Below are 17,740 nucleotides of genomic sequence, written 5' to 3'. Positions count from 1 at the left end.
TTATTTTTTTTTAACATACATACATATAGCAGTGCCACCACTTTGGGTCGGTCTGTGCTGCCCTCACTAATCATCAGCATCACATGTAAAAGTCCCAAGATTTTTTGTGATTAAATGTAACTAAATGTTTCTTAATAAAAATCAAACCAAACAGCAAATACTCCAAAAAAAGCAGCAGTCATATTTGTTGTAAGGAAGAGTTTTATTATGTCATAATTATTTAATCGTTACACAGGCATGATGACAAGGTCTTGTTGATAAAGACACATTATGTTTCTAATGTTATATGTTCCACCTTCAGTATCTTAACATCTCGAAATATGTCAAGCCATATCTGAATATAAATACAGTTTTATGCAAAAGTACTTCACCAGTACAAGTATTATAAAAATATTTAATATTTGCATAGATTAAAATTCCATGAGTAAAAACATACAAGACAGCAGTTTTATCACTAATTACTTCAAATGCACAAACAAGTTTGATATCTATCATATCAAAATGTAAACATGTTGTTATCCTCAGCTGGGCCCTCCTAACACAACAAGTCTTGTTGTTGATTCAAGGATCCGGCATATTGTCCACCTGCAAGACAGCAGCTCCCATCAGACATTTTTAACTAAAAACTACAAAAAAAATTCAACAGAGACAATAAGGCTGCATAACAATTACTGTTATATGCTGTTGGTAGGACAACAAGTGCTTCTCCAGGAGGTACGTCGACCTTTGTCTCATCTCTGCTGCACCATTGTACTGAAGGACCTCCAACAGTGAAAGCCCATCTTGCCTGACAAACTCCTCTGCCACCTGAAGAAGAAGAATACCACATCATGCCACAGCTTAGCAATCATTACAGAGTTTAGTTTCACTAATTACCACACTTACCACTGGACTGCTGACAGTCATCATGAACAGGATGTCCAGGCTCTGAATCACCATTTCCTGATCAGCCATTTTAAGCGTGGCACAGAGTGCAGACAGTAAACCAAGCTGCATGAGCTGCACACAGAACACCTTTTTCTTGTGGGCAATATTAGCCAGAATCCTGAGAATCTGAGTGTAACAAGCAAGAAAAACAAAAAACAACAAAAACACAAAATCAAAAAACACTTTTTTCATCCAAAAGGATGCAAGAGAAAACCACAAGATTTCTTATTATATGCCACAATGACTTAATATTACAAGAAGCACTTATATCAATCATAGTACTAACCATAGTATTAATGCCTTGAGAAAATGGGAGAAGTTGGATCAATCCTGGGACCAAGTTTAGAGTCAAGAGGGCGGAGCAGAATTCGGTGGAGTGAGCTGGGATGGAGAGAGGTAGAAAACACAATGGGGCACGTTACACACACTACAGAAAACCCTGATAATTATGATGCATCAAATCTCAGATGTGCACAGAGAATGCACAAGGCAGCCACAAGCATTTTATTCAGTATTTGAATAGATTGAATAGTTACACCAAAAAAAAAATGCAATGTTTTCTTGCACAAATCTATACTGAACTGCAGCAAAGCAGGAAAAATATATTGCAAAACGGTTCTATTAGTAATGATGAGGTGTACTTCTGTATGGCTGCAGTCCCATTCAGAGACGACTAAAACAAGAGAGCCGTACCTGTGAGGTTGTTAAGGACCCAGACGGTCTCTCTGGCCAAGGCTGGCAGGGTGTGCAGGTAGGCTTGAACAAGTGCACACAGAGAAGCTGGCAGATGAGCATCAGTCAGTTGAGCATTCAGGTCTTCCTCCGGGCAGGAGGACAAGATGTTTCCCACACACCTCAACAGAGGCCAGATGAGCTGAAGAAGACACATTAAAAGCTTCTGTGATCCAAGTCAGATTAAAAACTAAAGTTGTTATTAGAGATGGACCGATCCGATATTACGTATCGGTATCGGTCCGATACTGACCTAAATTACTGGATCGGATATCGGAGAAAAATAAAAAATGTAATCCGATCCATTAAATATCACGAAAGCACCTCACAAAACTTGCAACACGCCGTAACTCACCTCAGAACGTTAGCACGTCGGAGCAGTATGCATCACGTGATAGAGCGGCTGTGGCATGCGGGACCTGTCGGTGGTCTGGATAGCATTTGGAGCTTCGCTAGCAACCCGGCATTTCATCTCCGACAAAGTTATCCCGAGAGAAGTAAAGCAAGTGTGTAAGTCCATCTCTGAATGTTTGTAAAGCATTCCTGCGTTAAGCTTAACAAGCGATATATGGAGCGACTGCCTCTTCTTGCTGCTACTTCAATCATGAAACTGCTTAATGATCAGCTGATCGGCTTTTCTGTCGCGAGTCCGTGTCTCTAGTTTGCTTTTGGCCCAGTTTGCACCAGAAAGAGGAAACCAGTGGATAAACAACAGCAGCACGTTTAAGCTTGATCAGCTGTTGTTAGAATGTATTTAATATTACTTTCTACTCGAGGATCTTTTTCTACGCAGCTGACGACTGGTAACTGTGCAGGGGCGGATCTAGCAAAGTTTAGACAGGGGGGCCGATAGGGCATTAACAGGGAAAAGGGGGCACAAAGACATACTTTTCTTTCTTATTCTCATTTAAAATGTCTAGCTTTTAATAAATAATTATCTGACACCCAAAGTTTAAATTTGATGCAAAATGAATAGAAGTCAATTACTTCTATTCATTTAGTCTATTACTTCTAGACTTAATAGTAACTATTAAGTCTAATATATATACCCTAGTAAGCTATAGTACTTTTTCCTTTGGGAAGGTACCATCTGTGCAGTCTGCAATTTTGTTGAAGAAAGATGTTGAATCTATTTAATATTTCTTGAAAAATAATTGATTTCTGTGCATTTTTTTTCACACTGCATCAAATTAAGGTTGATTACGTCGATTAAGCATCATGAGGTGGAGCGTGAGGGGTGGTTCCCTATTTTTTATTTATTTATTTTTGTTGTTGCTGGGAGTTGGAACCCTATTAGTTAGGTTGCTTAATATTTATGCTAAGTACTCTTTAAAATACCAGAATAGGGAGGATGGTGTAGGTTTAAGTTTATTAGATTGATCAGTATTGCTGAACTATGAAATATTTTTTTTTGCATGCAGGTATAACAGAATAGCTTTAGTGTAGTTGTTGTTTTAAACTTGAGTATGAACTTATACAAAATGCAGCAAGATATTTAAAAACAGTTTTGTTGATTAAAAAACACTATATCGGATTCATATCGGTATCGGCAGATATCCAAATTTATGATATCGGTATCGGACATAAAAAAGTGGTATCGTGCCATCTCTAGTTGTTATTTTTACTTTGTTCTGAAGCTTAGGCAAATATGCGACGTTGCTGTTTTGTTTCAGTTCCTAGATTCTTCAACTGACTTTTAATAATAGTTAAGTCATTTTACTATCTTTGGAGGTAGCTCAGCATGAAATGAACTAATCTACATTATTAATTCAATGATAATTATCAAATTTGTTTGCTTAAAAGTAAAAAAAAAAGTCTTAACAAGTTTTGAAAGTAAATATTGGATTTGATCATTCACTTCCATACCAGCTCAATCCCATCTTCTTTGTTTCCCTCGGTGACAGCACCACCTAGTGACACTAACAAGGAGCTGCACTGTGACAGGGCACCCTGAGCCAGCAGCTCTTTGTTATCATCTGTGCTAATAAAAGGCACAAAACAGATTCAGTAATTAGCTACAATAGCAAATCAGCAAAAAAACAAAAAAGGTTTTGGACACTTTCCTAAACTTCTCACCTGCATATGAGGTAATGGAGACACCATGCACACTCTATGGCAGGAGCCAGGCCGAACTGTGGGTCGGGGGTAAGGACGGATAACAGGTGTGAAGGCAAGGTAGACTTCAGGACTATCCTACAGACACAGAGGAAGACAAAAAAACACAACAAGGTTAAATGTGAACAAAACATTACTCTGACATTTTCTGCGAGATGAGGAATGCAGAGGCTGAAGACGTGAAGAAGTGCATTATTGATATATTTACGGGATTATCTTCTCAGGTGCGTCTCTGGCCTGGAGAAGCTGAGAGAGGGTGAACGCTGCAGCTTCCACTACTGCAAGTGTGTGCCGTTGGTTCTGGACAAATACACAGTAACATGTTACAAAGACGTGCAGCAGTCACACTCCTGTCTCTCTATGAATTGGATGTTTGAGTAGATTTGGATTCAACTGCAACAATTCTACGAATTGCCAGTACAGTAAGGATATTAGTGTAGACAGTGAGCCTTCGTAGTTTACCTCTATACAGCTGGCCAGAGCGGGAATGATTCCCTGAGCCAGGAGCTTCTCTCTTACCACATCGCTGTCTGGACACATGTTACCAAGTGTGTAGAGACACAGCTCCTGTGTACATATAATGTTCCGCACAATAAGGAAGTCAAAAGTCTTCTGCATTGTAGGTCATACTATATCACAAACTGCCTGCACTGCATGGTGACTTACTGTAAACTTAGTGCTTGGGCCAGACAGGTAAGTGAGCAGGTAAGGGGTAGCAGGCAGACAGGCTGGAGCCACATTAGTGTGGGAAGAGTGAGAGAGCTCGTGAAGACACCGAACGGCCTGCAGGCGGCACTGAGCATTAGAGCCAGTGAGGAGGCTGACCAGCAGATGCATACTGTTCTCGTGCCTGAAAGAAAACACAGTTTCACACACAAAGATGAGGAAGTGACTTAAAAGTGACAGCGTAATTTAGTCTCTTCCAATATGGCAACAGAAGCCACTACCATACTTGATAAAGGTGAGCTGTGCAGCTGGGTCGCGCAGAACTTTACTCAAGGCCTTCAGGTGTGCCTCCTTCTCTGTCCCGCTGTGTTGAAGTTTGTGGAGCAGACTAACAATGTCCTGAGGAAATATGAGACTGGCAGGCTGAGTTCAGATCTTTCATTTTACTGAACCTACCAAAAAAAATAATCTAAGACAGGCATGTCAAAATCAGTTTACGTTGTGGGTCAAATACGGCCCAGTTTGGCTCGAGTAGTAAAAACACCCCATTCTGTCAGTGTTAATATATTTAGCTACACTTTAAATCCCTGAGAAACCTTACAATGAGACAAAGAAGAAACATTTCAACAATATGTCTCAATTTTTCAGCAAAATAAAATTACAGAAAGGTTCCAGTAGCTCTTTTTCCAGACTGTCCTGTACTTATAAAACAAAGTTTTTGTTAATTCACAGAAAATATTCTTTTTTTCCCACCAAAATTTCAAAAGATGTCAAAAAACATTAACTTTTCTGTCATTTAATTATTTATCTATTAGATAATTCCTTTAGTTTAGCGTGAATGGCTACGTAGGAGGTCTTTATCAGCAGTAAAAGATGTAAAACTTCTGAAAACATAGCCTATAAGTTGATTCCCTCCTTTACATCTTCCAGCCTTCAAGTGGGCCAGATTGGAGAATTCTGGCACCTGGGAAATTCTTGTGCTTGACACCCCTGATCCAACACAATATCTGATACTTACATGTCCTCCTGGGGCTGTGTCCATGCTAACGTCCGGCTGCTCCTCATCTTCATTTAGCAGTAGTCGCTTGCTCACCAGCTGCCTGTCTCTGCGTGCCTGTCTCAGTGCTAAAGCATTCAGGGAGAGGCATGTCACAACTCTTTAACCTTCAGGGATCATACGTGATCATACTTGTGTTTAGTGTACATATGCTGTGCAAAACATGCGTCCTTTTGAGATAAAGCCACCATGGGGAGGCCATGCCTGTGGGGAAATAAAGAAGCTGAAGTTAAGATGATGCTAACATATCCATTTAGGTTTTGACTCATTTTACGCCAGTGTATGTCACCAACACTGCTCTATTTTATATTAAGACCTGTACATGGGAACATCTCAATTTAAAAAAAAAACACTGAATTTCGAGTAGAAACGAAAACCTATATCTGCACAGGAACTGTTTTTGCTGTTTATGTGTTGTAAAAATGCCTGGAGATGAAGATGTAACAGCTAACTAACAGTTCCTCACGGGTGTCATAAAAAAGAGCTGTATCTTTGTAATACAGTTTTTAAAAAAAATTACATGTGCACATTACATAAACCTATTTCACACTTTATTATGCACATTTGTTCAACTGCTTGGTAAATACAAGTATCTAATCAGATAATCACATAGCAACAACTGAGTTGGTTTAGACATGTAGACAGGGTCAAGATGGCCTGCTGAAGTTTAAACTGAGCATCAAAATGGGGAAGAATAGTGATTTAAATGCCTCTGAATGTGGAATGGCTGTTTGTGCCAAATTGGCTGGCCTGTGTATTCCATAAACGGATGACGTGCTGGAATTTTCAACAGCCAATTTTCACAGAGAACGGTCTGAGAAAGAGGAAAAATGCCTTAGTGAAGCCAGATGTCAGAGGAGTGGCCGACTCGTTTGAGCTGATGGGAAGGCAACAATATCTCAAATAACCGCCCATGACAACAAAGGTATGCAAAAGAGCATCTATGAACGCCAACACGAAGTAGATGGCCTACAGCAATAGACAGCTGAGGCTACAATACCAATACCAGTACTAATAGAACAATACCAGCACTTTATTGAATCTGTGCCATGATGAATTAAGACAATTCTGAAAACACAAGGGGGTTCAACTTGGCTCTAGCAACGTGTACCTAATAGTTTATTAAGATATTAATAAAATAATGGTTACGTTGAAGCTACAGTTCCAGCTAGTTTCTATGGAAACTAAACAGAGGTGGGACCAAGTCATTGTTTTGCAAGTCTCAAGTAAGTCTCAAGTCTTTATCCTCAAGTCTCAAGTCAAGTCTCAAGTAATGTCAGGCAAGTCAGAGTCGAGTCTCAAGTCACTGGTGTAAAAGTCCGAGTCAAGTCACAAGTCTGAAACTTTGAATTTCAAGTCCTTTCGAGTCTTTAAAAAAAAAACAACGAAAAAATAATGTTGCAGTTATGCTAAATGTAAATATTAGACCATGTAATTTTTTAATCTGTGTTTTTCTCAACACATGAAAAAAATAGTGAACTTAGAAAATATACACAAATTGTGAAATTGCACCTCTTTAAAATGCAGCTCAATTAAACCTAGCTCCAAGAATAATTTTCACCGACAGTTCTGAGATACGCTGCATGTTATTCTTGGATGCGGTTGTAGGACCGGCTTTAAAATCGCATGACAAAAATATCATACACATTAAAAAAACTGTATCACCAACGTAGCCTGGACAACATTTGCTAGTTAGATGAAGTCAGCTATCTCATCGTAGCATATTTATATGCATATTTATAATCATACGGTTCTTGGAGTGAGTGCATACACTCATGAAGTTTAGTAACTTCCGGTCACTGCAACAAGCCCAGGTACAGTTTACCGACGGATGGGTACAGGACCTTGAAATGCACCGTGTAGAAAGTAAAGACCATCGTACGTATCATAAGTTTACCAGTCTCACAAATCGTCGTCATAAATACACATTCGTTAACCGTTTATTAATAGGACCTTTGAGCTCAACGGTAATTAATTAGTAGTGGAAATAATTTCTGGTAGCATCACAGAAATGTAGCAGTGACAACAATATTGTATGCTGTAATCGTACTGGACAATTAGTGATACAAAAACCCTGTTTTATCCTGTGAATAAAAGTATATGTTTTTGTCAATGTACCATAATAACAGAAGCGAAACGCAATATTGTGTCAGGACAATTCACTATTTATGCACAATAAACAAAGGAGCATAGCGCGACAATTTCTGTTCAGCGCCAGACTTGCTTGTAACCTATATCACCAATTATGTTAAGAAAAATGACGCATTAACTACAACAGCAGACTGACCTTCGTGTAAATGCTTGGAGCAGACTAACCTGTGAGCTGGAGGGTTCTGGGACGTTATATTTGATCTTTGAATGGCTGCAATCCAGGCCATCCGTCGCGTCTTTGTTACTTTGGAAACATGGCTCGAACAATTTCTCTTCAACGACGTAATCCGATAACAACCGATCTCTTTACCCGTCGGCTTCCCGTGGCTGTCATGCGACCGGCTATTGCAGTTAATAATACAACAGCTTCTTGACATTTTTGTGTTTCTTTTTATCGCTGTGTGACTGATTTCAATTGAAAGGCTGTGTGCGCTAGTACCGCTTGCCACGAGTTCCCAGAATCCTTTGCGGTTCTACCCGTGAATGACGTCACATTTTCAATCTCTATATAATATGCATGTTAAATTTTATATTTGGGGTAAAATATCAAGTCTTTTCAAGTAAACCGGTTCAAGTCCAATTCAAGTCCCAAGTCATTGGTGTAAAAGTCCAAGTCAAGTCACAAGTCTTACAACATTTTTTCAAGTCAAGTCTAAAGTCATAAAATTAATGACTCGAGTCTGACTCGAGTCCAAGTCATGTGACTCGAGTCCACACCTCTGAAACTAAACATAGTCACAGAGCCAAAGGAAAAATGAGCTCATTACTGAATAAACAGGGTTTTAGTTAAAGACCAGGGTTAGCCTACAGTATGTTTGGGAAACTGAGCCTCGGTATTTAGCAGACACACCTCTCTCGTTCTCTCGCCTCTTCAGCCTGAGCTCCTCCAAGCTGCCGCCTTGTTGTCCGGCTTTGTGACGAACTTTGTTCAACCTCCACATTTGGCGGCCAGTAACAACTGCAACTGTAAAACTTCACTGACAGTTACTCATCGTATGGTTAGTGTGTAGCTATGGTAGTGGGGCAGTCTTCTTCTTTCTTCTTTAACAGTGGTAAAACAAACGTCTTTTCGCTGCATTAGCGTCACCCTCCGGATTGGAGTGGAACAGTCGTTTTCTCGGTTTCCTTAAAAAAGACTTGACACCCTCACGTTACACGATTCAGCGGAAAGGCAGTTTTAGGCCTCGTCTCTCTTAATAATCTTAATTTGTCTCACCGAGATCCCTGACACGTACAAACATATAGAGTGTCCCCTACAGCACAGCACAATCTCCAGAGCTCATCAAGTCAAGCATTTTCCCTTAATTTGTAAGAAGTTCAGCGTTTGTGTGCCCAAAGAACAGGATTTACCAGATGTAAGACTTGGGACGGGTACAGTTGATAAAAACAAAAAAAACTATGGTGTTTAATTTGTATTAAAAGCATAATATACAATCTATATAAGAAAATTTATATCAAACATTTAAAACTTTAAAAAATAATGCTCATCACACACATAGAATTTCCCCTCCTTTCCCACGATAGAACAGCTGACATGTCAATTTGAATAAATATACATCTGGTTAAAAAAAAGTGTGTAATTTTTTTTAACGAAATACCAAAAGACAGCTATAGGACAGGAGTAAACCTCTTAATCAGAATCACACAGTTTCACTTCATTTTACAACTTAAATCTGCATAAAAATATGAAAGGTGGTTTAGAGAACCTAGCTCAGGATTATCACGAGGGAAATTCCTGAGAGCAAAACAGAATCCATGTTTATAAAAACAGACGTTACTCAATTAAACCCCATCTGAATTTCACTATGAGGCAGAAATATTTCAACAGGTGATCATCAGTTCCCCAAAACAACCACGAAATGCGCGTGCCGTGAAAATGGCAGCTACCGTAGAAACACTTAAGTAAAAAAACACAAACCCAAAACCCATAAAAAGATAAAAATGTAGCAAAAATATAAACGACGGATCTTTAAAGTTTTAAGTCATATTCTAACTACTGATATATGATCAGTGTACATGATCGGAAATCGGAGGACGTGATGTGACCCTCGTCCTCTGGGTCTGCGGGATGACGAGTCACACATCTTGATGATTCTTTGATGATTTCTTCTTCTTCTGTGGAGAGACGGACATGAGGGTTAGGATCCGCCAACGTTGAGACTGGACACATTTGTTTTCTAAGTAGCGTCGAGATTTGTTTTCTAAGTAGCGTGATACCTTTTTGTGGGAGTCGCTTGAGGCGGTTTCTGTTGCCATGGCGTCTTGGATTGAATCTACAGGTATTTCTGGGATGTCGGCTGATTTCAATTTGCTTTTTTCTGAGGACAAATGCAAAGCAATTTTACAAAACCATCAAATTACATGTTTTTAAGCTATATGTGGGTTGTTTACTCACTTCTCTTCTTCTCCGTTTGAGAACTCGTTGCCTCTACGTCAGGTGGAGGCAGCGGCTCTGTGTTGGCGGGATTATTTTTCTTTTTCTTCTTGACACTCTTGACCTGCTCTGTTGTTTCCTCTACCTTATTATCTATTATATCCTCAACTACCTGCTCTCTTTCTTCATCAGCTTTTTCTTTTTTCTTCTTCTTCGATTTCTTTTCCTGCAGTACTTGTTCTGGATTTTCCTCACCATTAAGAAGGTCCCTTTTCCTCTTCTTTGCCTTCTTTTCTGTAGACGTCTGCTCTAAAGTCTCAATTTCTTCAGTTTTTTGCTCTGTATTATTTTCTATGTCTTCAGCTTTTTGCTTTGAAATGCTTTCACTTGCAAATGTCAATGAATTTTCCTCACTTTCTGTTTTCTTCTTTTTTTTCTTCTTGGCTTTCTTTTCTTCTGCTATGTGCTCTGAGGTTTGGTTGTTTTCTTCCTGTTTGCTCTCTTTGTTATTTTTCACTTCCTCAGATACCTGCTCAGAATTTCCAGTCTGTGCCAAACTTCCCTCACTACCAGCCTTCTCTTTCTTCTTCTTCTTTTGTTTCTTTTCTTGTACCGTTGACTCTGAAAGGGTTTTCTCATCAGCGTTCCCTCTTGTGTTTGTCTCAGTCGTGACTGTCTCATTTCTTTCAGCATCATCTTTGGTTTCTTTTGCTTTTTTATTCACCTTCGGAGTTTTTTTAGCCTCCTCCTGCTTCGTGTCTTTGGTCTTTCTCGTCTCTTCGCCACATTCCTCTTTTCCATCTTCACCCGTCTCATTCTTTTCCTCCTTGTCTGCAATTTTCTCCTTCTTTTTCTTCTTCTTCTTGGGCTCAGATGTTCTGTCATCAGTTGTTTGTTCACTGGGAGTTGCAGTTTCCCTGTCCTTTTTTATTTGTTTGTCCGCTGGAGATGAGAGGTTTTGCTTTTGGCTCGGAGTGCTTGAGGTGACAGAAGTCACATTTTTTGTCACATTCTTCTCGGTCGAGCTCGTCTTTGCTTTTTTTTCAGTCACATGTTTCTCGCCACCTTCGTCATTGTGTTTCACTGTCCCATTACTCGGTTTAACTGGGGTTCCAGGTTTCGCCGGAGCCTTAGCCCGGGGTTTCCTGACTCTCTTTTTCGGGGGTTGAGGAGCAGAGGAGTCCAGGGCATTGATGGCATTCATCTTGACTATGTCGGCATCTGTGGACAGAGAAAACCCAGTAAAAACATCAAACTGTGCATGGTGGAACAAATGCCTAAAAGAAAACATAAACAGCGAGCAAACAGTAACTGTACACAGCTCTGTTTGGATGAAATCACTCTTTTCCATGGTGAGGTTGTTCATGGGTGGTGCTGCACTGTCTGGTGGTTGTCTTTCTCTCATTAAGTGGAGGGACCAAGCTTTCCCTTCATCTTCCATCACTTTGTACATTTTCCACACCCTCCACAGTTTATTCCACCTGAGTTTAGACTCCTTCCACCATGAACACCTCGCCTGAATGCTACATCTCAGTCTCTCAATAGCGCGCTTTGACGTTAGCTCAAATGAGACATATTTTGCTTATTTCCAGCTTTACACTTTAATTCAGAACCTGCATTAGAGTATCTTTGCATGATTCTCATTTCAATAAAATCTTATTTGAAATATAAAATACAGTCTTTTCCTGAAACAGGTTATGTTAGCTCAGACCACGTTAAGGACCCCTCTTCTAACAAGCCTAATTTCATCTGATTGGATCTCTAACAGATCAAACTTGTTGGAAAAAAGATAAAACTCACCCACGTGTGCGCTGACAGCCTGCAACTGAAAATAATTTCATTACATTAAGGGAAAACTATCCTAAAGTTACTGTGCAAATAACCGCTCCTTCTGAGAGGGGCAGATGGGATTCTTTTTTTAGATATGGTTCATTTGATGTGAAATGTTTGAGGTATCTGAACTGGATGTGCCCTGGTTGCTCCTTAAGTGAGGTGTTTTGGGCAAGTCAAATATTTCTAGCCTGGCTTTGGTCACTTTATTGTCCACTCATAACCCCCTCTTCATTTTTCTAGGATTCTTTTCATCACCTCATCCTTGACACGCTCGCCCATGAATAATGCATTCAGTGACTCACCTGTCATCTGTTGGAGCAGTTTCTTCCACTTCTCCACATCCAGACTGCTGTCAGAGTCTGAATCATCTGCACCGGCAGTCACAACTTTGTCTGGTGTTCGGCTCTTTGATTTCTTCTCCCCTGTGACTTTTTTTGCAGCTTTTCCCTCAGTTTTTTTCTTGTTTGCTGGAACAGACTGGGAAAAAAAGAAAAAGAAGGATTAGCGTGGTTGGTATAGTCCAAGAACTGCCACGAAAAGAAATTAAAACAAAATAAAAATTCACCTTTTTTGCAGTTGTGTCCTTTTTCTTTTTTGATGTTGTAGACTTTGCTAAACATAAAAAGTGCAAATGTGTTAAAATGCATTCAAATACGCCAACCTCTGGCCTCAAAGAGTTTACTGCTACAAACCGAGCTGCATTCTCTGATATGTCAGTTTTTTCACTAAGCTGTCGCCCTCATCTTGAATCTGATTGGAGGTTGTTAGGAGTGTGAATGTTTGGGTACAGGTGTAAGATGAAAATACTCAAAGCAAACTAATGTACAGAAGTTCCAAATCTTGCTTAAGAATTTTGTAAGCATGAACAGCTGGATCAGGACACACATATACACAAATAAACAAATGTAGTATCTCAGATCCAACTTCAGCTTTCTAATTTAATTTGTATTTAACAAAGAAAAAGAAAAATATGAACCTTTAGTTGGAGTCCTTCCTTGATCTGCTGAATTTTTTGGGTTACTGTCAGGAATAAAAAAAATAGTTAGTATCCAAGCTATTACAAAATGAGACATCTAACCCAGTGGCCGTTGCTTCTGAAAAGCACTAAGAAATCATCCTTACTTCAACCATGATGTGTAGATGTCGAGTAGTGATACTGATATTTTGGTCTCCCCCTGTAGAAAATCAAAATTAAATGTTACAACTTATTAAGAAGTTTGAAATATACAGTGGGAGTATTTCTTGGACATGGTACAGTAGTCTGAAGGAGATGTCAGCATATAAAGACATAAAAACATGCCATTGTTATGGTTATGTGTCAAATTTGAATGAAAGCAGACCCCAAGAAGGTGGTTAGGAAGGACTTGAGTTCATTACAAATGAATAAACTAGAATAATAAACACGTTTACAGAAAAGGACAAAGTCTACTACATTTTGTGGAATATTTACAAATTCAAAAACCTGTGGAGGGACCAAATGGTTCTCATTTGGGGAAGAAAAATCAACAAGCCTTCTTGGTCTGTATTACATTTGCAATGACTGCACTTATACAAATCTCTGGGCTTTTTTCTTAGACTTTACCACAAACAGCTTTTCCTGGCCGCACACTCTCCCCACTCATTTAAATTGGCCATATGCTACATCCTATTTGAGCCACTTTGGGTGGAAGCTCTTGGTGAGTAGAGTCTAACTGATGGTATTTTTTTATGTCAAGGACTTGATTACCTTTAAAACTAATCTGACTTTTTCTGTCTTTCCTCCAGCCACAGTCCCTCTTACAGAGGTCTATACAAGGTGAAAGCCTTTCAAGTGTTACGTTCTTAGTCTAGGCAAGTATTGAACGCAACAAGAAGTTGGCCCACTCACACACCACTTTTTTTTAAGTGGTATATAAGTCCTAACATTGAGCTCGTTTTAGCTCACAGCAAGGGGAGGATACATTTCTTGGATCTTACGATCTTTAAAGTTATATATACACACACAACTATGTTTATGCAGAAAAATAGAAACACGTAGCAGTCTAGTTGTTACGAAAAATGGGGAGATTTAATTGAGCAAACGTTCTTCCCCGTCCACACTTCAGAAAATGTTTTTTTTGTGGAATTTCATGAGGTGTGAGTAGAGGGGGTTTATTGCACAGAGCAGGAGCAGCATTTGAAACATTGTAACAGTTGCAGTTGATATGTGTGTGTGTGGTGAACAATGTTGACCTGTGGGCTGTGCCTCTGTAGCTCATCTGCAGCTGAGCGATAACCATGCTCCTTCAAGTGGCGGTAGATCAGCTGGATCAGCTCGTGCTTTGATGCGTTCACGGACATATTCGAGAAACGAAAAAAGGATTAATCAAACTAAGGCTAAGCTAACGCAAGTGGTATTTTCATATTAAAAGTATCCTCATGATGCTCAGAGTTGCAGCTTCTGAAACCCGCATGTTACCATTTTGAACTCTGACCCAAGGATGTGATTATTTCCTACCGCTGCAATGCACTATGGGAGATGTAGTAAGCGGGGCGTAGCAACGCTGTCAGCGGTCCGCGCAAAAATATCACGCATTCAAATGAAAACTTAACCTGTGTACACAATGCATTTCGATAAGGGGCTAATAACGGAAAGTAGTTTATATAGTCTGTTAGTCATATGTGTGTCAGAGGTTTTTTCAGCTGTCTTTTCACCGCATTTTAAAGCCATGTTATAATGAAAACTGACATTAGCATTGAACCATTTAAACCAAATCATTTTCTTTTTATATTTGTGTTTTGCTATCTGCCTTTAACTGTCTTATATTCGGGCCAGTTTAGGCTCAGTTTTACCCAAAGAGGGGATGATTTTCATGATGTGGACGAATCATATTTTATAAATGATGTTCTGGAAATTTACTCTGATTCTACCGGTAAAATGCAGACATCTGATCTGCCCTTCTATCATTACAGTTCAGCTACTATAAACACTTTTAATATAAAGCAAACAAACAATATGACAGCTTTGTGGCATGGCATGCTTCTAGTGGGCAATGTCTTTTTATAGCTACTACTTAAAAGCACCAAGTGTACAACTGGTTGCTTTCAATTGCTCCTTCCGCTGTGCAACTGTCTGCATGTTGCATGTAGAAGCAGATAAAACATGCTGTGTAATAAGTCTTTGTCTTCAGTGTTAAAGGTCGTTTGCGTTCTGCATAGTGTGATAAGCTTGATCTCTTTTGTCTGTTACATTCACCCACCACTTCCTTTTTCCTGCAGAACAGGCATAGATTTATCAAGATGCTAGAAACATTTTTCTGAGAATTTGGGCCATATCGACATGATATCATCCCACAGTTGCTACAGATTATTTTGGTTGGATATCCACAGTGTGACACTCCTGTTCCACCACACCCCATAAGGGTGCTTTATTGGATTGAGATCTGGTGACTGGAGGCCATTTCACTACAGTGAACTCACTGTGATGTTCAAGAAACCCCTTTCATATTATTTGAGCTTTGCGGCATAGTGTGTTATCCTGCTGGAAGTAGCCATCACGAAATGGGTACACTTTGGGTATGAAGGGACAGCAACAATGCACACATCGTTACTAAATTTTGCCAAATTCAGCTATCTACTATCTGAATGTTGCAATAAAATAATTGGGATTGTTCAGTTAGCATATGTGAAGCAACGTTTCAATTTCCTGGTCATAATTAACAGGAGTTGCACCTGCTGCGGTCTTCTGCTGCTGTAGCCCATCTGCTTTAGGGTTTAACCGGCTGTGCATTCAGAGATGCACTTCTGCATCTTCATCTTCATCTTGAGTTGATCACATGTGATTGGCTTATATTTAGATATTTGTGTTTATAAGCAGTTGAACAGATGTACCCATGAAGTGACTGTATATGTGTGTCTCTATTGTAACAGACCCTGTCCCTCTGTTGAGATGTTCTCAAACCTTACAAATATGTAAAAGCGGGACATTTGTAGAGACCAAAATCCACCTCGGCATATATGTTAAAAGGCAAGAAATGAACTGTGAGAGCCAACATAAACTGCCTGCTCATATTCAGGAAACATAACTAAGTCTTAAAATACACCTACCCTTTATGTCTCTGTTAGCTCGCTCTTGTGGCTCTAGGTTTCTTGACTCAGTTCTCTTTTTTAATCACATGTTCGAAAAAAACAAACCCATTACCCATCCACATAGCCAGACAATCCACAAGCTATTCAAGCAAGTGAACAAGTCAGAAATATCCCAGAAACTGCCAGAAAGGTCAGTCAACTCTATCAGGTGTATTTGGATATAAGTCTAACTTTTTGCTTTGGTGTGGGAGGACATTAATGGTGATTGGGCATGGGTACATGCTGCCAGTGAAAAGATCTGAGAAAGCTGGCGGTGAGATCTTAGGTCAAACTAAAGGAGAGTATTGGGTAAGCAGGGGGTCAGTAAGAGCAAGGCAGCTGAAAGAGACTCATTCATCAGGGAAAACCAGAAAAGGAAAGCAGTGTGTAGTCCAAGCTCAACGTCAGCACTCAGTGGGTCTCACTGAGCTTGATTTCACCATCTTCCACAAGCTTGCTACCCCTCATACTCTTCTCTCTCACTCTCACACTCACACACACACACACACACACACACACACACACACACACACACACACACACACACACACACACACACACATTTGGTTTGGACAACGCGCAGGTTATGAGGCTGACTCAGCTCCCATTCTTAGAGTGTTGATGGGACAGACCACCAAAGTTTTGTGGAAGAAAAACAATTTTAATTTGTAATATTTAAAAGTGAGCAAAGAAAATGTAATATTTAATTTGCTCATGTTTACTCCAAACAAACATTCCAATATATTAAACTGGGTATTGACGAGTGTAAGAAAATGGATTTTAGCTAAAGTTACTGCTTGAGGGAGGACCAAAAGACATCCTTGAACACAAGGAAAAAGAAGTAGTACGCTCCCCTCGGCTTTGATGGCACGTTTCTGTAAAATGACTGCAGTATTTGTACAGGCTACACTTGTAAATGGCAGCCTGTTTCACAGGAAATAAATTACGCTGGACACATTTAACAGCTCACATCTGTGCTCACTCTCCATTTAATTACCCGCTATAGACGGCAAGGTCTGGGTGCCACAACCTGTCATCGCTGCCACACTGGCACAACAGTAAAACTGGTTAAGTGGAAACACTTACGCACATGTGATTAATAAATATATAAAAGAATAAAAAATAGCATAACTGAGCTATACTTTTTTTTAACACCCTCTCCTTAGGGATTCTTCAACGAGTCCCTTATGATGTATATCCAAGGGGCTTTGCAGGAGGGTCCTAATGAACTGCTATGCCTAGCCTTGCCAACCAGGTGCTGCCGGAGCTCCACATGAGCCAAATCAAACACACCTTCAGCGACGGCCAAGGCCATGTGTTTGAGCCCTTCCTCTGATTTCCACCTGCTGAGGGCTGATATGTGGACTTTAAAACCCCACCAGACAGAGGAAATCTAAGAAATGTTTACTCTTTATTTGAGTTAGAAATTAAAGTTATCAGTCTTAAACACTTGATTCTGGGACAGATCTTGTGACATGGTAACTACTACACTGTAAAAGGCAACCACACAAGTTCACAAAGAGAAACTGAGGCAATAATAATGCTGTTAGCAGAATCTAAACGCTGTTCCTGTTTTTTGGTAAATACAGTTCTTTTCTTCTGTGTAACTTGTAAACTGAGTCAAAACCTACGCAAATTAACCATACTAACCTCCCTACTTTCTTATCTACAGTGCTCTTATTCAGTTACTTCTCTCTGCATTTGAATAGCTAATATAACTGTATGTAGGTCCTGGTTGTTGTCGAGGACTGTTTATGAAACTCACCTGAGAGAGGAAGCGTCTTTGGCCTTTACTTTGC

The 17,740-nt window shown here is 39.7% G+C and overlaps 2 protein-coding genes across 2 annotated transcripts; both read right to left on the bottom strand.

The window, feature by feature from the left end:
- Positions 1 to 183: 183 nt before the first annotated feature.
- Positions 184 to 8,949, bottom strand: tmco6 (transmembrane and coiled-coil domains 6). Its single transcript, XM_082557268.1, has 13 exons — positions 8,499 to 8,949; positions 5,459 to 5,565; positions 4,727 to 4,839; positions 4,441 to 4,624; positions 4,237 to 4,341; positions 3,983 to 4,074; positions 3,736 to 3,852; positions 3,526 to 3,640; positions 1,621 to 1,801; positions 1,214 to 1,308; positions 886 to 1,053; positions 673 to 807; positions 184 to 585 (listed from the first exon to the last, which is right to left on the bottom strand). The coding sequence occupies exons 1-13, from the start codon at positions 8,587 to 8,589 to the stop codon at positions 562 to 564; spliced, it is 1,527 nt and encodes a 508-aa protein (XP_082413394.1). The 5' UTR covers positions 8,590 to 8,949; the 3' UTR covers positions 184 to 561.
- An 81-nt stretch (positions 8,950 to 9,030) lies between these two features.
- Positions 9,031 to 14,327, bottom strand: LOC309720379 (uncharacterized protein). Its single transcript, XM_082557255.1, has 8 exons — positions 14,067 to 14,327; positions 12,978 to 13,030; positions 12,832 to 12,875; positions 12,421 to 12,467; positions 12,158 to 12,332; positions 10,044 to 11,243; positions 9,866 to 9,966; positions 9,031 to 9,763 (listed from the first exon to the last, which is right to left on the bottom strand). Exons 1-8 carry the CDS (start codon positions 14,172 to 14,174, stop codon positions 9,725 to 9,727), a joined length of 1,767 nt encoding a protein of 588 aa, XP_082413381.1. The 5' UTR covers positions 14,175 to 14,327; the 3' UTR covers positions 9,031 to 9,724.
- Positions 14,328 to 17,740: the final 3,413 nt, after the last annotated feature.

The sequence above is a fragment of the Aulonocara stuartgranti genome, assembly GCF_965226115.1.
Source record: "Aulonocara stuartgranti genome assembly, chromosome: 2".
Taxonomy (NCBI): domain Eukaryota; kingdom Metazoa; phylum Chordata; class Actinopteri; order Cichliformes; family Cichlidae; genus Aulonocara; species Aulonocara stuartgranti.
This window is presented reverse-complemented; position numbering and strand designations above follow the sequence as displayed.